The sequence below is a fragment of the Clupea harengus genome, chromosome 14 (genome assembly GCF_900700415.2).
Source record: "Clupea harengus chromosome 14, Ch_v2.0.2, whole genome shotgun sequence".
Taxonomy (NCBI): Eukaryota; Metazoa; Chordata; class Actinopteri; order Clupeiformes; family Clupeidae; genus Clupea; species Clupea harengus.
In genome coordinates this window covers 18,255,951-18,280,950 of record NC_045165.1, presented here as the reverse complement: position 1 = coordinate 18,280,950, position 25,000 = coordinate 18,255,951, and the positions used below count along the sequence as shown (strand labels likewise).

The 25,000-nt window shown below is 45.3% G+C and overlaps 1 protein-coding gene across 5 annotated transcripts in view; it reads right to left on the bottom strand.

Moving 5' to 3' along the window:
- Window positions 1-25,000, bottom strand: part of foxn3 (forkhead box N3) — an 88,725-nt gene that overhangs the window by 40,237 nt on the left and 23,488 nt on the right. The window contains exons 1-3 of one of the 5 annotated variants that reach the window (XM_031580553.2): window positions 22,113-22,464; window positions 17,588-18,162; window positions 2,906-3,042 (exon numbers count right to left, since the gene is read on the bottom strand). In XM_031580553.2, the coding sequence (XP_031436413.1) occupies window positions 2,906-3,042; window positions 17,588-18,145 (695 nt within the window). In that variant the 5' untranslated portion in view covers window positions 18,146-18,162; window positions 22,113-22,464. Of the gene's footprint in view, window positions 1-2,905; window positions 3,043-17,587; window positions 18,163-20,630; window positions 21,475-22,112; window positions 22,465-25,000 lie in introns of those variants that run through there. The other 4 variants (XM_031580551.2, XM_031580552.2, XM_012836865.3 and 1 more) reach the window with 4 other exon arrangements.

Here is a 25,000-nt window from a genome sequence, read left to right as displayed (position 1 = left end):
ATGCAAACACACACATGCACACTAGATTGTTTACCCACTGTATAATTCATGTCAGTTTGCACAAACAAAGCCTTCAGAGAATCAGGGCTGTAAAATATCATTCAGCTCTGGCAGCATCCACAGGCTCTGCTTCCTGTCTGTCTGGAGCGCTAACGCTAACAATGATGTGTGTCTGTAATTGGAATGGAAGTGCGGCCAAGTTCGAGTGACAGAAACACACGGTCACCTGTGATCCCCTCTTCCCCCCTCTTCCCCCCTCACACACACACACACACCCGCACACACACATGCACAGATACAAACTGTCAGCTCTGGACCTCTTCCAGGCCAGCTGTGAGGCCCTGTGGTTGATGACCAAGAGACACACACGCACACACACACACCTGCTGGAACTCTACCAGAGTCGGCATCTATCTGAGCGGAGCCTCCATTCATCCATTACAGTTTGTCTCAGTTGCACTGGTGCATTTCTTGAAACAAACAGCACCACACAATGGTTTACCTGCAAAAGGCCGTAACTCACTCAAAATGCTTAGTGTATATCTCATTGCATTTTGATGGGTTTAGAAACAATGGGACAATCTTTCATGTCACTAAAATTCTTTGAGAAGCAAGTAATGTTATCCAATCATGATGATCATAGAAATTTCACCTTCATTCAAAAAAAGAACGTTACCATTTGTACCGATAAAATACCAAATAAAATAGATCGAACAATAATCAGCCTTCTTTTGAGTCCATCAAACCATTCCATTCCCTTGTGCTGTTTTTATGGAGGAAGTTTACATTGACCCAAATGACCACATGCAGTACGTCATTTGGCCTGCTGCTTCTGACGAAACCCCTCCCATTCTCATGAATGAGATCCTTGTGGATGCCTTTACTGTGAGTAAGGAAGATAAGACTTTTCAGTGACAATTAATCTGTGTTCTGTGAAGCCCAATGGTGAAAATGACTGAACACATTGTTGTCTGATAGTGTCACACTGATAGTGTCACACTGTTCATTTCATGCGTGCCTCGTACATCCACTCTGGCTTGGTGAGGTATGAGGTTTTGCACTCATTTTTTCTAATCACATGGTAATCAGGTAATTTAGCAAACATTCCAAAAATGCCACATCACTGAAACAGATGAAGCATATGGTTGACACATAATCATAACTGGTTTAGCTCATTTGCATGTCATGGCTTACACAATGAATAGATACCTAGATGTTTTCGGGAGTAAGCCGAAAGAGCAGAAGATTAAACATACCCTTTTGCAAGAATGTGCAAAAGCTTTTGCAAAATGTTCAAAAGAATGAGAAATTGCTGTTACACTGTTCACAAGTGACTAGATGATATGGAGGTTGAACGAATCATGTTGAGAATTTGAATTCCGATCTGAGAAATGTACCAACACGACTGAGAGAAACTGTAACACAAAATTGAAATGAAGTGAGATCCATTCTATTTGAACCTCTTGCTCTAGCATGCTGATTCCATCTCAGTTTCCTCCGTTGGTCAATAAGTGTGTGTGTGTGTGTGTGTGTGTGTGTGTGTGTGTGTGAGTCTCATTCAGTCATTCAGCACTCTGACTAGAAGCTGCTGCGCTGGACAATAAATTGCCACCCAACCCCACATCCTGCTCGAGAGCACTTTTGGGCAATGTTTTCTCTTTTTTTTTGTGAGAGGTGACCTCTTTCAGCATCAATTTGTTTTGCAGGGAGGGTTTTTTTGTTGTGTTGTTGAGGCAGGAATATGCTTGCAGTGTCATTTTACTGCTGAATGCAGAAAATTGGGGAAGACTGAAAAGAAGTTAAGTGACAGCGTGATAAACAAATACATTACCTGCCGTCACCTCCAAACAGAGCGAGACCCTAACTCAGAAACACACACACACACACACAGACACAGACACAAACTCCCACTCACAAAACACACCAACACATAACCAGCTAAACAACAGGGCATCCTAGGACATCCTAGAATAAGCCCCTCACTCCAAAGACACACCCAGACACACACCCAGACACACACACACACACACACACACACACACACACACACACACACACACACACACAACAAGCAGAGCAATACCTACATTCCAATTCTCTTGCTCTTTCCTCTCCACTGAGTGAGCAGTGGAAGTTGTCCTGACTGTCGGCTTTAATCCAGCCTCTTCATGAGGGAACATCTATCTCTGCTCCTCTCCATCCACACAGCCACAGCACACACAGACACACACACACACACACACACACGTATACACCCCCCCCCACACACACACACACACACACACACTCACACACACACTACTGCCTGCCTGCCCTACCTCCTCCACAGCCTTTGCTAAGGGTGAGATGCCAGCTCAGCTTTTACACTACAGCAATTACTCAGTCTTACACACTCTGTTGGCTCAGAGCACACACATGTCCGCCTGCACACACATGCAGACACACGCACACTACATGCACACATACATAGTCCTGTTAACTGAATCTAGAAGCGTGTGTGTGTGTGTGTGTGTGTGTGTGTGTGTGTGTGTGTGAGAGTGTGTCTGTGTCTGTGTCTGTGTGCGGTAGAGCTTTCACTTGGAACATTGTGTTTGGTCTCACACTGACAACTTCGTTAGGATCATGGGCACCCTTTGCACAGAGCACATTGGCTCATGAAAGCCACGTGTGTGTATCTGTGTGTGTGTGTGTGTGTGTGTGTGTGTGTGTGTGTGTGTGTGTGTGTGAAAGAGAGAGAGAGAGAGAGAGAGATACACTGTGTGTGTATGCCTTTCTGTGTGTATCTGAGAAGGAGTATGTGTGTGTGTGTGTGTGTGTGTGAGAGTGTGTATGCCTGTGTGTGTGTGTGTGTGTGTGTGTGTGTGTGTGTGTGTGTGTGTGTGTGTGTGCGTTTGAGCTGACTTACCTCTGATACCCCTGAGGAGAGGCGGGTGGAGAGGCAAAGCCCTGGGAGTAGGGGTGATAAGGCGTCTTCTTCAGCGCCTGGATGAGGTTCTGCCTGTACTCCGGGTCTATGCACCACAGGGAGCCTTTACCGATACTCTGGGGAGACAGAAGGGGAGGGAAGAGGGACAAACAGCATAAGATGAAGTTCTAAATGCAACGCAATTGAGACGCAAGCAACCAGGAGATACTCATACTGACAGACAGATCCTCAGACACAAACGCAAGAAGATGAAGTCAGAAACGCAACCCAACACAATCAACCAGGACATAGTTAGAGATCCAGACAAAGTCTCAGACACAATGCAAGAAGATGAAGTTAGAAATGCTATATGACTGTCATGCTAGCAACCAGGGCATCTCCACGGCAACGACTCACTTTTCGACACTTCAGTTATGAGTTAGGGCTGAACGATTTGGGAAAATAATCTAATTGCGATTTTTTACCAAAATATTGCGATTGCGATTTAATATGCGATTTTTTTTTTGTATCCTCTTTTTTTCCCCAACAAAACGGAATGAATGATTTAAATATGACCAACACAATATTAGATACATTTAGTGTAAAATATTCTTTCCCACATTTTACATTTTTATTTAACTGTTTTATTACAGAAACAAGAACAACAAATAGGTGGCTTTGCCACTGTGCATTTAAGTAATTTAAAAAAAGTAATTTTAAGTATAAACACTAGGCATGCACTTTTTAAACACTGTGTGCAAAATTTACCATCTTAAAAAAAAAAAAAAAAAAACATTTTATTTTTTTTTTAGACCACGTTTTTTAATCGCGAACGTTGCGGTTCTATCATATCGCGATTAAATCGCAAATGCAATTAATCGTTCAGCCCTATTATGAGTCTAATTTTTTTTATCTTAAATAGGAGACTGACAGGTTCACAAATGGTCGGCATTCAAAGTCTCTGTATTAGAAAGGTTTCAATAAGTATTTGAATGCATGGTCTTTAGCAGATATTATAGCGAAACCACTCACTAATTTATTCCTCTCAGTATGTCATGTAAGTTTAAAGCCAATATAAAAAGTTCATAGTAAAGACCCTAAATTATAAACAGCCTTTCTCTATTCCTGATCTAAATCACAGATTTACTAGGGGAACCAGTGAATACCCCATGATGTCTAAGCACTGTAAGAGCTAGTCGGGATGTTTTAATGCATTTGGCAGGGATGGTGCTGGCTAAAGCTATTGTCTGCAGTGAGACATTTACAAGAGGTGAGACTGATTACGAACCCACTCCTCAAAAAAAAACAGCTCCCTGCAAAAGTCAATCAACTGGGATAACAATCTGAACCATGGTGATTAAACGAGTTTAGACACAGGGGGCCTCCAATCAAACATGAGCTGACTCCAAAACAGCCCTGGCACAAGTCTAGTGAATCTGGACAAAACCTGTTCCGGACCTGTGTTAAACCTCTGCCAGACCTGTGTAAAACCCCTGCCAGACCTGTGTTAAACCTGTGCCAGACCTGTGTTAAACCCTTGCCAGACCTGTTTTAAACCTGTGCCAGACCTGTGTTAAACCCTTGCCAGACCTGTGTTAAACCTGTTTTAAACCTGTGACAGACCTGGGCCAGATCTGGACCACATCCTGGCCACATCCACTACGAGAACAGTCACTACCAAAAGATGTGGCCCAGATTTGCTAGATTCAGGTAGGATCTGGGCCAATTGTAGGCCATGTGTAGTTGCTCCAAAGAGGACTCTCACGATCTGTCCTAGATGTAGGAGATCTACCTTGGCTCTGGAGCAGATCTGAGCCCCATCCACTACACGGTTATTTTCCATCAGGTTATGGTGTGTGAATAACTCCCTCCTTTCATCTGGAACCTTTCTGAACACATGACCCCCTGATCCAGCTGCTCAAAATGTGGAATCAGCACAAGCTTAAAAGTACATATATCTTGAAATGACTCGCAAGACACCTGATCAATGTTAGCGATCAATATTAAATACAGCTTGAGGGCTACAAAGGGCCACGGGGAGTTAAGATCAGACCCATTGACATGCAGCGCCACGCGCTGTAGTTCAGACAGCTGATGTTCAACACGGAGCATTTCAGATTCTCCCAGGCGTACAGCAGGAGAAGTCTTTTCCATGAGAGTGGCACAGTCAGCAGGAGCTCCCCCCGCTGTCTAGGGAGAAGATGAGGTAGGAGGAGTCGCGGTGGGAGATGGGAGAATGAGCGCGGTGTAATGAGAGTGAAAGACAGGATGTTTGCTGTAAGTGGAAAGCTGTTGATCTTGTGGCGTAATCCATGGTGTAATGCATGGTATAATCCATTACATTCATAAACACACACACACACACACACACACACACACACACACAACAATACACACACACACACACACACACACGCACACACACACGCACAGACACACACACACACACCGATACACACAGAGAGTGCAGCCCGAATATTTTCATCCCTACATCCCGCTACCCTGGTGAACCTGCCAGTCATGTTGCGTGTGCCCCACCCCCACACACACACAGACACACAGACACACAGACACACATACACACACACTCTACCCATCAGTGCATTATTATCACTAAGGTACATGTGCCTGTGCATTAGAGCAGAGTGAAATAACCCATCAGACGTCCCCCCAAACCCGGCGTCCCTGCATGATGGCGGCGTCTGCGCCCGGCTAATGACCTACGCCGACGCTGAGATAAGCCTGATTCTACTTAATTTACCTCTGCAGCACCGCAAATAGAAAATGAACCCCCCCAACCTGCCTCCAGCCACACCGGCTCACCTTGGGCTCGGGATTGGTTAGATTCTTACAGGGAAATCAAATGGAGGTGGGAGGAAAAGCAATGAGGCAGCTGGCCATAAAAATGAGGATGTGCACAAAATAGAGGGCGTGAGCGTGCGTATGCTTTATGGACCCATCCCATTGAGTCAGCAGTCCCTTAAGAAAGGCACCCGCTGGCAATAGGGGGAATGTGATGAAAAATTTCCAAGGAGTTTTCCGGAAATTGAGAGTCAGAAAGTTAATCTAGAATCCAATTAAGATCCGGAGAGGAACGGAACCCTCATCATCATCATCATCATCATCATCATCATCATCCTCTGTGCAGAGCCTTAAAGGCAGGGGTGCAATCAGACCAGATCTCCCTCTGCATATGCCTGAACACACTGATTGGACAGAGTTTTGTATACAACATAACATAATATGCAATGAGCCAAACCAAGCCGTGGTCTGGATGAATTCGTTTGGAGGAAACGCACCATAGCACTGTTGCATCTCTAAAACAATTGTCTCCTGAGAGAAAATAGCATTCGAGAGACTGGCATGGTTAAAAATACTGCAACTGCGGTTTGTAACATCGCTAACAAAGAGAAAACACAGCTTGGTATGGACAGGGCTTGGGCTCTGATGAAAAAATATTTCCTCTTTGATTTGGATGGTCCAAACACACACACACACACACACACACACACACACACACACAGCAGTCTGCAGCATCTTTTGACAGTTTAAACCGAATCAATGCTTTTTCTCTCTCTGTGCTGCTGGAAGCGCCGAGACACGGCTGGATGGATTACACTGCAGCGCTGGGACAGCTGCTGAGGCTCATCTCTGACCTTCAGCAGCGGAGAGGAAAAAGAAGAGGCTGACCGCAGGACTTTGCACTCATCAAGTTAGTGTAATCTCAAGGAACTCTGCAGCACTCTACACACACTTCACACACACTACACTACACTACACACACACTACACTACACACACACCACTCATCAAGTTAGTGTAATCTCAAGGAACTCTGCAGCACTCTACACACACTTCACACACACTACACTACACTACACACACACTACAATACACACACACCACTCATCAAGTTAGTGTAATCTCAAGGAACTCTGCAGCACTCTACACACACTTCACACACTACACTACACACACACCACACACATCACTCATCAAGTTAGTGTAATCTCAAGGAGCTCTGCGGCGCTCTGCACACACACTTCACACCCAGTTTGAGGAAGGACAGCTCTTTTTAGGGAAGTTTTTCTTTTTTTTTTTTCTTTAGTTAAATCTAATTTCCACCAGAAGTATCAAAGTTTATTTATAGATCAAAATGACATTGTGGACCTAATTAAGTTGTCAACTTCCCATCAGAGCGTCTGAAGCATTTCCTTAGCTGAAGGCAGAACCTATAGCAGAGCATGAAATGCAATCCTGAAACTCAGTCACTCTGATTGTCAGGCTTATGCATAAACAACTAGGCATTAACATCATGACAGCAATGACAGCACAGGGAAAGGGAAAGAAATCAAGAAATATAGAGCACTAAATATTTCAAAGCCTTCAAACAGCTCGTTTTCCCTCTCCACTGGCCAAGAGAGAGGGAAACTGGCGAGGCTCATAAAAACCCAGGCAGGCGGCTGTATTGACAGATGAATCTCCGTCTTCTGGGAGACTGTGAAAATTGTTGGGATTAAACAAAGACAATCAATTCTAATTACCACAGGATCATAAATTGGAGGCTTGAAGCTCCTGGAGAGAAAAAAAAGGCAGGAGTGGAACTTTTCAGTCAATTTGAGTCAATTTCTTCTGAGATCATTTGTTTCTGACTGTTCAGGGGTAAATTCCCTGTACAGTGTGAGTTCACCAGGTTGTACGAATAGAGGCTGCTCTCATTAATTGTGTGTGTGTGCGTGTGTGTGTGCGTGCTTAAGTGTATTTGTGTGTTTGTGTGTGTCTGTATTTCTGTTTGTCTGTTTTACTCTGACTTTTGTACTTTTACTGTGTGTGTAAGAATGTGTGTCTTTAATTATGATCCTGGACAGTCTGTGATACATGAGCTGTCATCCCCTCCAGTGAGAAAATCACCCGGTTCCTATTTGCCTACCAGAGAGGTGGCCGCTCGCGCTCGCACTCCCGTCCTTGTTCTCGCTTGCGGTGTAAATTTTCAAATGCTCTGTAATCAGGAGGAAATCAATAGGCTTGAGAGCACTTCCCCACTGCTGTATTTCCCCTGCATGACAGCAGCTGTGGACCGGGAAGGCCAACTCTATGGCAGGAGTCAATAGAGGCCCCAGTAAGACAGTCAGGGAGAAAGACAGGAGAGAGAGAGAGAGAAAAAGAGAGAAAGAGGGTGAGAGGGAGAGAGAGAGAGAGAGAGAAAGAAAGAGGGTGAGAGGGAGAGAGAAAGAAAGAGAGAGAGAGGATGGGAAGTAAAGGGATATATAGAGAGAGAGGGTAAGAGAGAGAAAGCGAGACAGAGAGGGAGAGAGGGGAGAGAGAAGGGGGGGAGGGCACTTGGATTACACTGGTCTCCTAGGCAACAGGCAATGGTGGTGAGCATAAAGGCTGTTTGATAGTCTTGGCAGAGGGGATCTTTCACTGCCACTAAGAACCATGGGCTTCAGCAGGCGCTGTACTCCAGTGGAACCCATACACTTCATCCCATCAGCTCCCATGACACCCCCCCACACACACACACACACACACACATACACACACATACACACACACACACATACACACACATTTACCATAAAGCTGGGCTTATGGAGACACTGTTAGCACACAGTTCCTGTGCAGGAATCCGTTAATTACATTCCTTCAGATTCATCGTATGTTATTTATTTATTTAGTTAGTTAGTTAGTTCCTTATTTACAGTTTGCATTTCACAACAGAAAATTCCATGCCTCTCTCTCAGTGTCATTTTTTAAAGTGTTCTTATCATTCAGAAGAGACTTGACTTGTCCTGTGACCTTAAATACACCAGGATAATTTAGCTGTGCAGTGGTTCATAAAATCAAGTCAATTAACGCCGTTACGTCCCTGGAATACCAATCTGTAAACGTGTGTGCATGTGTGTGTGTATGTGTGAGTGTGTGTGTGCGCAGGGCTTGGCCACCTTTCTTGGCCACTGGTAAACTGATAAATCAAGGTGCTAAGGGAGGACGTGGTGAGCGGGCCAAGTCTCTAAAGCCCAGTGGTCATCAGCGACTAATGGCAAATTCCTCATCACACGAGTCACGGTGTCACCGCCCGGCTGAAAAACACATAGCGGAGATGATGAGCTTGTTATAAGGCAAGGCTATGTGCTGGGATGGAGAGGGACAGAGTGAGAGAGAGAGAGAGAGAGAGAGAGAGAGAGAGAGAGAGAGAGAGGGAGAGAGGACAGAGCAATAGACTCTAAAAAGAAAAGAAGGAAGGAGAGGGAGGAAGAGAGGGATGGAGAAAAAGAGAGCAATACAGGGAGAAAGAGAGGGACAGATGAAAAGAGGGATGGAGAGAAACAGACATAAGGAGAGAGGGAGGAAGGGAGAGAGGGAGGAAGGGAAAGAAAGAAATGGAAGACAGGGATGAAGGGATGAAGAGAGGGATGAAGGGATGACGAGAGGGATGAGGGAGAAAGAGAGGGATGGAGGGACGACGTGAGGGATGGAGGGAGAAAGAGAGGGATGGAGGGACGAAGAGAGGGATGGAGAAAGAGAGGGATGGAGGGAGCGAGCTATCCTCTCTTGCCCTTAGGCTCTTGGCCACTCATGTGCTTTTTGGGGTCATGTGGGTCATGTCATTCCTCCACACCACATAAGGAGACTTAGAGGACATGAGTGTGTGTGTGTGTGTGTGTGTGTGTGTGTGTGTGTGTGTGTGTGTGTCTGTGATTTTGTGCCTGTGATTGTGTGTCTGTGTATGTGTATGTGTAAGAGTGTGAATTTTTTGTATGTATGCTGGCAGGGTGGGGGTTTCCATTGAGAAACAGAGGCCCAACCTTTTCATTTAAATAGGACAGCGTGCACACACACACACACACACACACACACACACACACACACACACACACACACACACACACACAAACACACACACACACACCTCTCCCTCTGTGCTGGACTGGAGGGAGCAGGCGTAGAGAAGAGACACACACTGGCAGACAGAGACAGACAGAGACAGAGGACTCACTGAGACAGAGACTGTCACACCAACACACTAACAATTAGCACTGCAGGGTCTATACAAACGCACCCAGTACACTGTATACACACACACATCACACCACCACCCAAACAATCAGCACTTCAGTGTATACACAAGCGCACCCAGCACACACGCACATGCACACACACACACACACACTCACACACATGAATAAGTTATCAAAACAAACACAGCTTTGAGAAGGGCGGCACAAGCTGTTCATTAAATTGGCTGTTAATGAACAATGCAACCCAAATCAACCATCTGATCAGCTCTCCACAAGCGACCCAGAATGATGAACCTGGTGAAGGTGAGAACACATCCGTGCGATAAATCTCAGTTGGTCACAGAGTTCCCGCTGGGGCAGCAATGGGGGGGGGGGGGGGGGTGGGGAGCGGTCGTCCTCGCCTGGGAGACATGGGGGGGACGGAAAGGGACACAGGGACAGGAACAAGGGAACCTTGCTGGACGGACTGAGTGATGCACACACAGGCGAGCAAAGCAACCTCCATCTTGGCAAGCGGACGTGCTGTTTACTCTTTCACTGTCGCTGTGCGGAGATTACTCACAACAATATGGCGTCCCCCACGAGCACAGCATATGTCCACAACGCCTCGGAAACATTTGTCAAAAATGCAACCATCTCCCACAAGAACAGGAAGGCTAGCCTGCTCTTGCATGGCAACCTAGCTCAGTGTTCTTCTGCTGAATTTCAAATGTGAGTGAGTGCATAATCAGAATCAGAATCAGAATTGGATTTATTTGGAATTTAATGGAAAGCATGGCTTGTGATTTATAGCTTTATTAAGCTCCTTCTCGGATCAGAAACTGTTTTTGTGAAGTGGTGGAAATGTATTGTCTGGATAAGCATTTGAGGACCTAGCCCTGAATTTGGATGAGATACACTGAGGTAAATAGTTACTAATGAACTAAATATCGTGGGTGTGGTTGTGTGTATGTGTGTGTGAGCGTGCATGTGTTTCTATCTTTCAGAGGAATGGTGCAGGTCGATCCCTGTGGTTACGGTTGAAACTAAAAGAGACAATAAGACAAACTGTGTGTGCCTTCCCTGCTTTTAACGTTAGCAAAGCAGTGTGAGTGTGATTGTGCAACCCAAAATCCCCTGAAGTGAGTGCCTGTGGCTCACTGCTGGAACAGACACAGAGGCACACACAGAGGCAGAGCAGCAGCCTGCAGCCATTCAACTTTCCCCATCTCCCACTTCAAAGAGTCATATGCCACTTAAACCATTGCCACGGTTGACGCCGGCATTCGGCTGGCGATTTAATGACTTATCTAAATCAGAAAAAACCCCACTGTGGTTTGGGTCCCAGTCTGTCAGAATCAGAATAGAGTCCAAAAACACAAACAGGTACACACACACTCACACACACACACCACACATAGAAACATGCACGTATGCACGGACAGACACACTCACACTCACTCTCACACACACACACACAAACACACACACACACACACACACACACACACACACACACACACACACACACACACACACACACACACACACACACACACACACACACACACCTGGAGGGTGAGATGCCCTTAGAGACACACAAAAGCAGGAGTTCTTGACTAATATAGCTTGTTCAATGCCAGTGAAGAGGCTTGGCCTTCAGGGCTGAATGCTCTGTTCTTCCCAGAGAGACGGTGAAAGCTGTGAAGCACTGGTCACCAACTTCCTCACTCCGACCTCTAGCCTGCTCCTATCAACACCTCCCACTGTGCACTTCAGCTGGTGCCCTTAAAGGCGCAGTCCGCAATTCAAATCCAGGACACATTTGGTCAAATTCCACTAATCGCTCCTCATGGTCCTCTAGCTGTCCGTTCAGTGGGTACTCTCCAAAAAACTCAGGTGTTCGTACACAGTCCTGGTTCTGTAAATGAGAAACAAACATAGTGGCTCGGACCGAGCCATCAACAATTGCAGCCAATCGACATTTTGCTTCAGGAGCACGGAAGGGAGGGGTGCAATTTGATTGGCCATTGAGCTCAAATATCAACAACCTTTTGCCAGATTCTCCAATTAGAGTAGCTTGTCAGAGCCGCGATTGCCTAGTGAAGACACGTTTTAATAAACACAAGAGACCTTGACCCAGTTTGGGTAAATCTGTTTGGTTTTCTTTTTCTTTTTCTTTGTGTGCTTTTTCTGTGTGTTTGTGCATTCCTTCAGCATGATGCAAAGCATAAATAACAATGCTGGTTGTTGATGTTTCCAGCCGGGCCTATTAAAAGCGCCCATAAAGGAGACAGCTGTGGAGAGGCTGCGCTTAAGTCCACTCAGATAGCTAGGGCTAAGTCAGAGTTAGGGCAGCCAGGGGCACAGGGCAACGATGGCAGATAGATCTGCTTTTCATCTGGTTTCAAGTCTGAAAAACACAAACTGGAATAAATGTGTATATATATAATAAATCTCTTAATGTTATTACAGACCTCACAGGTTGCCACACTGTAGAGTTATATTGGTACTCTATTGTTGTTGTTGTTTTCTAAGTTAGGTAACAACCGGTTATGGTAATATATTCATCCAAGTGGCACAAGGAAATATAAATAAAACAGGTCAGCAACATGAACCTTTCAGAGAGGACTGTAAGGTTTCTGTGCCAGTGCTTGGGCTTCTGTGGGTTTAAGTGGGCCAAACAGTAAAGAGAACCTTTTAGCCAGAACGTGGCTTTGAGAGGACTGAGCAGAAACATGAACCTTTTGAGACTGGACTGTAATGGATCTGTGCTAACCTTACAGGGTAGGGGTTCTATCAGTTTAAGTGGACAGAACCAGTAACATGAGCCTCTCAGACAGAACAGTGTGGGTTCTGCAGAGATGCAGAGACATGGCGTGAGCAAGAGGAGAAGCTTGTGTGTATGAGGGAGGTCAGAGGGGATACTTCAGTCCCCCGTATATTGATCACCTTGTCAGCTGAATCAGCATTTATCAGGCCCCGCTGGTACCTCCGAGGTAACCCTGGTAACCTCACACTGCTCCGTGTGTGTGTGTGTGTGTGTGTGTGTGTGTGTGAGAGTGTGTGTGTGTGTGTGTGTGTGTGTGTGTATTGTTTGTGTGTGTGTGTGTGTGTGTGTGCGTGTGTCTGTGTGTGTGTGTGTGTGTGTGTGTCTGTGTGTGTGTGTGTGTGTGTGTGTGTGTGTGTGTGTGTGTGTGTGTGTGTGTGTGTGTGTGAACAGTTATGTGTGGATGAAGGGTGATATCAGGTAATATTCAGAGGCAGATACAGTTTGTCTTTGCATGTATGTTTATCCCTGTCCGTGTCTGATGTATGCACACACACACATACACACGTACACACGTACACACACACACACAGACACACACACACACACACACACACACACACACACACACACACACACACACACACACACAGAGCCTAACATCTGGCCAGACAGAGATGTAAAGCTAGAAGAGCAGGACAGATTTCAGCTCTGGCAATGTCCGGTATCTCAGGTCACTCACATTCCGACCCCTGCCTCAGACTGAGCTGTGTGTGTGTGTGTGTGTGTGTGTGTGTGTGTGTGTGTGTGTGTGTGTGTGTGTGGCGGGGTTAACCCTGACACTGCCTAGGAGATGTTTCACACGCCCCAGTCTTTAAATAATTAAACAGTGGAGTACTGGGGAATGCCAGAGCAGGAGCCAGTAGGGTAACACCGGGGCTGAGGAACAGAGACGGACACGGCTGCCATTCCGGTTTCTCACCACATAATTAATAAATTCAACAGTGTTTATTTTCCGTAATCGATAGAAAGTGATTTTCTAAATGCCAGCAGCTGCCTTTTTCTTTGCACAACACAGGCACACACACACACACACACACACACACACACACACACACACACACACACACACACACACACACACACACACACACACACACACAGACACACACACAGACACACACACACACACACACACACACACACACACACAAACAAAAAATCTAATGTTTTGATGCAAGCCAGCACAGCCTTTACCTGCATCTGATGTTGGGAGCATACTTTCTTCTGCCGATCAGGTGCTATAGCAACCACACAAACAGTGGAAAAAGCACCTAAACATTAGCTACAAGAAAAACTATTCACTGGTGAATTAGTATTGAGCACACATGGGCTTGTTGGTGTGAGTGCGTGCATAAGAGAGGGGGTGCACATAGGCCACACTGGTTGGTTCATCAACCATTAAAGACAGCCACTGCATGCATCTCATCGTATGCAGGTCCAGTCCAGTTCTAGCTGTTAGTAGCCAATCCAGTCTAACCTCAGATGGTAAACATCTTTAGGGTGGACCTTGCTCTCGGAAAGGCTACAGGTCAGGACCTGGCCTACTCCAGTGCCTGCTGCTGTCTGCCTCCGTGTATGGCCAGAACTGAGCCAGAACTGGGCCTAATCCATCCCAGACCCAGCTGTTATCAGATAATTCACTGACACCCCAAACAGCATTCTGGCTGTGGACTGAAGGAGGGACTGACCATTTACATCCATTAATTTAACAGACGCTCTTATCCCATGCAACCTACAGAACAAATATACATTTAACAGACGCTCTTATCCCATGCAACCTACAGAACAAATATACATTTAACAGACGCTCTTATCCAAAGCAATCTACAGAACAAATATACATTTTTCATTAGTAGCCTGTGTGTGCTCCCTGGCAATCAAACCCGTGCCCTTGGTGTTGCTATGACCTTGCTCTACCAGTTGAGCCACAGGCACACAGGAAGACAGGAAGACAGGAAGACAGGAACAGAGGAACGCAGCGGAACACAGGAATACAGGAACAGAGGAACGCAGAGGAACACAGGAACAGAGGAACGCACAGGAATACAGGAACAGAGGAACACAGAGGAACACAGAAACCAGGCCAACATTAGTTCCAGTCCCTAATTCTATCTGCGTCAGTGGAAACAAACAAACGGTGCTAAACAAATGAATGCTTGTTTAACAGGATGTATGCAAACATCAGCTGGGCTCAAAAACTAGACTGTTCCTCCAACTCAACCCAAACAGTCCTCTCTTTCCTCTGAAGCACTGAAGGGAGGGGAGCATTTGATTGGCTGTTGAGTTCAAATATCAACAATATTTTGCCAGAATCGAGGACTATATCTTTAAGACTCCAATGGCGTCTCAACTGACATCTCATCTCAGAAACATCTCATTCTGTCTCACCGAGCAACAGCAGCCCGTCATACTCACAGTTTGTTTATCGCTTCTCTTCTCTTCTCCTGGATTGTTTAATTTCTCTGTCTATCTCATTATGGAGAGCAGCGCGTGAACACATAACCGATTCGCCACAAATTCAAAATTAAAACGAACTTAATCATCTCATTCATTAATTAAGGAGGCCAACCAGGCTCTGAAAATGAAATCAAATTCAGAATGGGGAAGAGGCACTCAATTTAAATCCCTGACCCTGGGATAATCACTCATTTGTCCACTTTCAGAAGCCAGAGTCTGGATCCTCTCTCTCTCTGTCTCTCTCTCTCTCTCTATGTCTCTCTTTCTCCATCTCTCTCTCTCTCTCTCTCTCCCTTTTCTTTCTTTCTCTCAGTCACTCTCTCTCTTTCTCTCTCTCCCTCTCTCTGTCTCTCTCTCCCTTTTCTTTCTTTCTCTCAGTCACTCGCTCTCTCTCTTTCTCTCTCTCTCTCTCCCTATCTCTTTTTCATTTTGAACTCAGCCAAACATGGGTGCTTGAGGAAGCTTGAGGAACAGGGACTATCTAATTGATGCTAATGTCACTGTCTTTAATTACAGAAAAAGAGTGACACACCGAGAGAGAGTGATGAATGCTGACTCGAACCCGGTTTGGTGTAATGATCGGTGATAGGCTCAATTTTGGCAAACATCTGCAATATCATGGCAAGAAAGCTAACTGTGCAGCTGATTAAGTCTGGCTGGGTGCTGATTAAGTAAGTCCCACACTAAGCCCAGGACAATGGCGGTAGGCTTTTAATTTAGGAGCTGGCTCATCATCGGAAGTTGGGCTCTAAATAATTGGGCTTCAGCAAAATAAAGGGCTGAAGTCTGACATAATTATTCCAGGAGACTGAGGCACAATTAAAAATGTAGTTTCAAAACCTCAACTAATTAAATCAAATGAAGCCATTAATAACTACACACACTGACTATAATGTCTTAGCCTTCAAACAACACGCAATTAATGATCCGGTATCGGATCTTGATCTTTGTTTCAGCTTACTGTAAGTGTCTAGGTCGGAGACCCCAAACCACACGCACAAAAGCACAAACTCTCAGCATCTCAAGTATTCTGTTGATTATTCCAAACAGTCAACATTGCATAACTTGTAACAAACTAATTTTCCAGCCATCTGTTATTGTGGGAAAAAAATTAAAAAACATCTGGGGGCGGGGCTGGGGTGGGGGGGGGGGCTGGTAATGCTGTTTCATGCAGAGTGGGAGGGGGGGTTAATTAAGCAAACTACAACGAGAGGAAACAGCATGGTGAAGATCAGACTGACACTTCAGAGAGAGAGAGAGAGAGAGAGAGAGAGAGAGAACTTCCTCCACACTCACTGTTTCAATGCAACCTTTCTGTCACCACTGGATTAGCCTTTCCCAGTGAGAAAACACACACAAACACATTCTCATACACCCACACCCACATCAGTTTCTCTGTTGCTACAGCAACTGCTTACTTTCCATGTCAACTGCATTGCAGTTTCTATGGAGACACATATACAAAAAAAATCTTTGCGCCACAGCAGAAGACCAGATGGCACTGAACTGTGAGAGTCACATGCAAGAGCTTTACTTTTCAGACACACACACACACGCACGCATGCACACACACACACACACACACACACACACACACACACACACAAATGCACACACAAGCAGAGGACTGTACACGTCTCACACACATACACAACTTACATACACACACAAATAATCCTCTCCCTTACTAAATTAATAAAATTCAAACACACAAATTTTTTTCTGGTGTGTTGCAGAGGGGTTTAGATCAATAAGCGCTGAACATGTAATGAGAGCTAATTGGTCTGCTTTGTCTTACCATTATCAAAAAATCTCACTTCCACAAAGGATATTCCCCAGAATTACTGAGCTTAAAATAATCATATCTACACAAGGAGATGAGAGGGAGAACAAAGAAATCTTAATGAGAATTTCTGGGTAGGAAAACGAGAATGGACAATACTACTCATACCACACAAAACTATGTGGAACTAGTCTAAATCAACACACTATGACAACAGCAAACACCATGGCAACTAACTGGTAATAAGACATAATAGTAATAGTATAGTAGTATAATGTACTGGAGGTCCACCATATGTTTCATGTTTGAATACAGATGAATGCCCACCATAATTGTCACATGATATGCCTTCAATTACATGTTCACTCACACCTGAAACATTCCTGCAGTGAGTATCAAATGATACAATAAAGAAATAAATTAACTGTTCACTGTGCTTAGGCCGTGTAAGAAAAACAAACAGAACTACACACTGATAGACAGACAAATAGAATATAGAAAGACAGATACTGTAAAAATAATGTACTGCAAATAGACAGACAGACTAACAAACAGACAGTAGGTAGACAGAGAGACAGAAACACAGACAGACATGCAGAGTAAACGCACCTGGCTCCTGTCTTTGTCCACCTTCTTAAAACACTTGTTGAGGGACAGGTTGTGCCTGACGGAGTTCTTCCACCCGGTGGGGGCGTTGGCGAAGTAAGGGAAGTGTTCCAGGATCCAGTTGTAAATATCCTTGACAGGCAGCCGCTTGGCCGGCGCGTCCTCGATGGCCATGAAGATCAGGCAGCTGAAGGAGTACGGCGGCTTGCAGTTGGGGTTCTGCTTGGCGTCGTAGGCCAGGTCCGACTGGGCCGGCGAGGGCGGCGCGTCCTCGTCCAGCTCCTGCACGGGGCTGACGCTGCGCAGGACCGGGTCGCCGAAGCTGTTGAGCAGGTTCTTGCTCTCGTGGAGCCAGTTGAGGTTGGTGAGCTCCTCGTCCTCGCCCGCCGTCTTCTCCGTCTTGAGGCCGGCGGGTGGGAGCGGCGGTGGAGGCGGAGGCGGCAACGTCAGGTCCATCTCCTCGGCCTCCAGCAGCGACGAGGCGTACAGACGGCTCAGGCCAGTGGCCACACTCACGCCGGAACCTTCCGACTTCTTACTGGGAGGCATGACTGGACCCATTTAGACCAAGACTCCTGCTGGGCAGAGAGGAGAGAGGGGACATCAGCTTGACGGCAAAATATGCACGCTTTATTCTAGGATACTCAAAACCAATATACTGTACATACATACACTCACATCCATCTACAACATTCAGCACGCTCACAATTCCACAGCAGCCATCATCAGGACACACTAACGTCTCTTCATCGGCACCACTGTGCCTGTTGACATCCCTACCCATTTCTTTCACCTGTGAAACGTGTAATGGCTACCGACCTACTCCAAGTTGTTTTAGATTAAGAAATCAAACTCTAACTAACAGAACAGAGTGTTTCATGTGTAACATCACTGTATTTCATTATAAAAATCAATCTAAGAGCTGTCCAGTGGCAGCCAAGGTACTGTAAACCCATGCCTGGTTGTGCCTCATGTTCCTAAAAACAGAACCCAGAACAGCTCAACAGAGGCCACATGAGAAGGCTGAAAAGAGCAGACTCCACATTTTCCCCCCTGCACCTTGAAACAGCAAGAAAACTGCAGGAAGAAAAGAGACAAACAGAAACACAACAGCTCAACAGAGACCACCACCAGAAGAAGAAGAAGAAGAAGAAAAAGAAGAAGAAGAGCGGCCCTTCAGCTGCGGCCCACTCCACTCCACAGGCCTCCTGAAGGACATTAACTCCTCTGAAGATCGCTATCTGGAGACAAAGAGCTCTTAGAGCAAGGCTGTACGCTGCACTGGTGCATTCTGTAAATCTTTCTCTTTCTCTTGCTCTCTTTCAGTCTTCCATTTGCCTCTGTCATACCATCTCACCCGCTGGCACTCACACACACACACACAGATACAGTGAATCAATTGACTTAAAACGATGAACAGAGGTCCCAGTCATCAAACTGCTGGCCTTTTCCTCCCTCCAGACGCCACTGCCTAACCCCAACCTCCCCCTGCATGCTAGCTGTGACATATAGAGTCAAGCTTCAAAATGTAAAGACCACGCTGAAGAAGTATGCCTAGCATTTTCTTATGGTGGGTCTTTACATGCCTGCAGGCGTTCTGTATAAGTGCATGTAGGGCCTAGGTCAGGCAGAGTGGACCAAGGCAAACAAACAAACAAAAACAAGGCAAAAAAAAAGACCCTGACTTGTTGAGATGTCTCCATGACTAAATAAATAAATAAGTGAACAGGTGGTACCCTACTAAATCTAGTGTCACTATGATTGATCTACTTGCAGCTGTCACCACACCCCCCACACAACCCCCCCCCCCCCACACACACACACACACACACACACACAACAGCCCAGATACAGTGATTCACTTTCTTTGTGTCTGTCTAATTAAGTCAGCAGACATGTTCATAAGCCTTAATCCACCATTATCTGCAGATTTGTTTGACCAACAGTCACTGAGAGCACTGGGCAGCATTAACACAATTAATGATGTAGGCTACATGGGCAGCATAATCACCAGTGCTCTTCCAACATGCACTAGTTTGATCTAGTGAGAGTGAGACAGGAAGTCACAGGGGCTGGTTTTCATTGTTGTTTCAATATATATGTTGTTCAAATTATAATATTTCAAGGCACTGGATGTTGCAAAGCTACGTCAAAAAGATTAAATATGCATACATTTACATTTCAGAACAGATGTTGCACAGTGCAGCCATGTAAAGAAATCATGCATATGGAAATGCAACAAATACTTCGACAGCACTTAAAGCAGTGCATAAACTCCATATGTTCCACATCAAAAGCACTGCCTAGCTCTCTTATTTGCAAATCATTAATCAATGAGTTTCATCTATCGAATAAACTTCTGATCTAAGTTTGGCCTCAAAGGGGACTTGCAGTCCCGTGAGTCCCTGAACTAGAAAATTATATTAGAGTTGACAGTAGAGTAATTTAATTGCATAGTTGCTATGACAACAGAGTCGTCTGTTTGGACCTAATTTGCTGCCTAGTGCCAACTGCATCCCCCGGAGATTACGTTCATCATCCTTTCACCGTTATTCTGTATTCCGAAGAAACACGCAACTCTTTCAGGCCATGTCTATTTATGATTGAGTGAGTGACTGAATGACTGTTGTCATGCCACAGTCGAGTGTGATTCGAGAACACTTGTCAGGTCTGACAGCTATCAAGCAGTCTGTCAAACATCAGCTCCTCCAGCACAAACTATCGCATATTTTTGTTTAATTTCAATACACGAAATCTCAATAGATTTAACTGATACAGTTTGGATTCTAAAACAACTGTTCTATAACCCGTCTATGTCACAGCCCGTGCGTAACTTTACAACTAAATCAGTTCCCGTATAAAAAGCATTACTATAGCTAACGAAGACAGTTTAGTTCACAGTCGCAGCAACAATCTTATAAATAGCACATGCAATCTGACTTTAAATTTCCACATTGTCTTGCAAAGAATACTATTATCTGTTTATCAGCTCACGGTTTTAAACACATAGCGCCTTTAAGTGGACGATCGTAAATGTTTCGCTTACCTCGCCGATCAAATATCAGGACACTGAAAAAAGTGTCCCTTGAGTCAATCGCCTAAGATAAATTACGGATGGACCATCCATTGCAATGTCCGTGGGGCGTCATGAGAGAAAGCGGTGGATATACAGAGAGCGACAGCGTCCTGAGAGCTCGTAGCTCGAAGTACAAATCCTCCGGTAGTTGCAGAGATCACGATGTATAGTTACTGTGCGTATGGGTATGTGCGTTTCATCTGTTCCGGTTTAGGGAATAAGCTGTTTAGGCTGCGAGTAATGACACCCCGCATGACTCAGAGGGAGAGATGTGGGCTGGACATAGCGAAGCAAGCACTAACGGGACGATTCACGGAGAGTGCGCACGAAGCGCAAAGAGACGGAGATAATTAAGCGCCCGGCTCTGTATGAAAGCCCAAATACCATCTGTCCAAGCGCATTTGTTTGTAGAAGGCCAAGTCTTCGAGCTGCGGGCAGTGGTGCCACATGGCTATCGAGTTATGGAAATATTAATTAAAAACCAAACTTTTACAATGCCTCCGAGGAAAAATGACTGAATCTCAGACGGCAGCGTATTGCTATTATTATGGGTTGCACTAGACTAGTAGCCTTAGTAAGATTGAGAGGAGCCTCACACTAAAATGATCCTAAAGAAATCGGTCTCCGTTGTCCTATAGGGGACAAATCATGTTCTAATGAATGGCTTTTTTAATGCATGGCATGACTTTTACTCTTGTCAAAGTCAACACAGCTACATCGCCATACTAACTGTCACAGAGTCTTCTAACCAAGATCTTAATGCAGAAAAAAGACAGCAGCACAACAGCACGATGAACTCAAACTCCTTCCCTGTCCTCTGTTAGATGCAGTGATTCCACACACCTCCTCCTCCTCCTCCCCACTGCCTGCGCTCCACATAGGAGACGCACCCCAGAAAAGATCCAGGCTGTCCTCATTAAAGGCAATCATCTGCCAGGCTGCCACTCTGCAGTGTGGGTGCGCAACCGTATGTTCTGACAGCCCCCAAAACTCAAACTCATCTGAGGTGAAAGCCAGCTTAAAGACACAGGTAATGAGGCCATTCATACACCTGTGACAAATCACTGGGCAAACTGCTGATTTGTCTCCGAGTGCGGCATAAAGCTACGGTCACACAGTCCCAGAGCCCAACCCAACCCAGCAAATCACCTGAAACAGAAGACACTGAATTCAAACATGGAGGCTATCAGCTTTCTCATTATGACTCAGAGTGTGAGACGGAGAGAGAGAGAGAGAGAGAGCTTTACTTGAAATCAGTGTAAACAAGCAGGTCAAAGCTTCCCAAAGGCAGAGAAGACATTCACATTCAGTTCATTCCAAAATATCTTGGGTTGTCTTCGGAAACGTCTATCTGTTCTCCAGTCTTGTTCCATCTAAAGGAAAAGGTCTAGGTACGTACGCTTTTCCAGACTGACAGCAGATTGTCATATAGAGTACCTGTCATTTATTTACCTGTGTCTGTGTCATCTGTTATGGTGGATCCGTCCAACAAACTGCTCTCTTTCCCACAAAGGCTAGACGTGTTTACTTACTTCAACCACAGCACGCCTGTTCTACCTCAACAACATCAATGAGAGCAGGGCTTTAAGCCTCCACACACACACACAAACACACTCTTTCTCTTTCCCTGTCTCGTGATCTTTTTTCTCTACAGCCTACGTCAAACAGCCGACAAGCCTTAACTCATCTGCGGAGTGCCTACCTGGGAAACATTCTGAAGGAGGGCGTTGCCTTCACTAACCCCCCCTTGAATAGCTGTCACATAAAAGATCCTGCTCACCTGTTGGGTAAGTGCTGACCCCTCTGGTTTGTTTCATAGAAGGAGAGCTGGCAGTCCCCAGAGCCTCCACACACACACACACACACAAACACATACGCACACACGCACACACACACACACACACACACACACACACACACACACACACACACACACACACACACACACACACACACACACACACACACACAGACACACACACACACACACAAACACACAAACCATTCAATTTCATTGAAAACAAGCCATGGTGATGTCAGATGTTCACATGGGAAAAGCAAACTAGAGGGAGTTGTTTATTTGATCTTAAATGGAAGTACAAAAAGCCCATGCTTTAGTGAGATCAGCGTCTGTTAGTGTTTAATCTCTGTTGATGCAGCCATTTTACAAAACAGTCTCTGTGAAATCCTGTCAATCTTAGCAGAGAGTACAGGAGTATAAGTTTGTGTGTGTTTATGTGCGTGCGTGCATTTGTGCATGTGTATCTGTGCGTGCCTGTGTGTGTGTGTGTCCCTGTTGCAGGGTCAAAGGGTACTGTGTGTGTGCAGCTGATGTGGTAAATAGCTGAGGTGTGCCTGTCTGTTAAGCAGTGTCCTTATCAGCTCTGGAGCAGAGATAGTGCGCGGCAATCACGTTGCGTGTGCTTCACATCTCCGTTACACCACTCAAAGGCTTAGCCACTTCAGCAAAACAACCACCAGCGCACAGCCAAATAGCGCCAATTAGGCTAGCAGGGAGAAAAAAAGCACCATGTCACTCCTCAGATACTCTCTCTGAGGGGTGAAGGCTGCAACCCAGTGTACCAGCAGTGTGCTTTTAATCACAACCACAATATCTAGTTTTTTCTGCTGTTTCTGTTTCTGTTCCCCCCCCTCGCCATCTAATACTGTTTTGCCTAGAGCCAAGTATCGGGTAAGACTTTCCATGACTTAACAAACACAGTTGCTGTCCGTTGGTGCTTGTTGGGATTATTTATGACTGTTTATGAAAGGCTCTCCACTAAATGGATTACATTTACATCAAACTAAAGTATCTGTACACACACACACACACACACACACACACACACACACACACACACACACACACACACACACCTTCTACATAAAGGGCCTGTTGTATATAACAGGCAGTCATAGAGAGTATGCAGCTCTGCTCCCAGTGTTTCTACACTGCCGTCCTACTGCTGTCCTACTGAACACCACAGTAACGGCAGATGGTCCCTCAGACCTGAGTGACTGGTGTGCTGCCTCCAGTCTGACCCGTTCAAGTGTGTGCATGCCTGCATGTGTGCATGCGTGTGTGTGTGTGTGTGTGTGTGCGTGTGTGTGTGTGTGTGTGTTTGAGCCTGCCTGCAGCAGTGATGTCAGTGATGTCACGAGAGCAGTGGCAGCAGTGAAGGCAGCAGAGATTCCTTGATTTACTTCTGCCTGGTGTGTAATCCGACGCCTACAGCCTATGCAGGACTGCACACGAGCAGCCAAAAGACTGACGGACACTTCCATGCTCCACTCACAGAAAGAGAAAAAATATTGTGACTATGTCGGATTATGAGGACCTGTAACATGTGTAACATGTAGGGCTGAACGATTTGGGGAAATAATCTAATTGCGATTTTTCCCCCCAATATTGCGATTGCGATTTAATATGCAATTTTTTTATTTTATCGTAATTTTTTTCCCAACAAATCGTAATGAATGATTTAAATATGACCAACACAATATTAGATACATTTAGTGTAAAATATTATTTCCCACAATTTAAATTTTTATTTAACTGCTCATTACACAATCAAGAACAACAAATATATTATAATATATTATTATTATTATTATTTTTTAGATCACGTTTTTAATCGCAAATGTTGCGGTTAGAAAATCGCGTTCTATCATATCGCGATTAAATCGCAAATGCAATTAATCGTTCAGCCCTAGTAACATGTACTGGTTGCTTTTCTCAGTGTTTGTGCTCATAGGGCTAAAGAGACTGTTGAAGCGAGGAGCCTCTCATCCTAAGCACTGAACCAGATTACAACCAGATCACAGGAAGTGGCTGAAATAACTACATCCCCATGACAGTCTGTACACAACGTAGAGTGTACTGAAAAAAAAAATCTGACCCACTCACCTTACCCCATCACTAATGGCAACCTAACAAATATTTCAGATTTCGTAACACTCCGGGATTTTTTTTTTTTTTTGCCGTGCGTAGCCATTAAGCAGATTAAAGTGAATGTTATACCTCAACACGGGCGCACTTCTCATTAATGCAAAGACACGACTGATAGGGTCCAAAGCTGCCCAGATTTCCCCTCCACAGAGGTCATTAGAGTAGATTATTCCCTGTTTTTTTGCTACTTGCCATTCAGGCTTTCAATCCCCTCACTCTGCTCTGCCCTGCTCTGCTTCCCTCGGCTATGCTCTGCTCTGCCCTGCCCTGCCCTGCCCTGCTGTGCTCTATGTGTCTCTGCTCTGCTGACTGGGTCAAATCTGTGCCGGATCCAAGCCAGGTCTGAGCCGCATTCCAAGCCAGAGCAACCGAATAGGGGGATGAGAGGAGA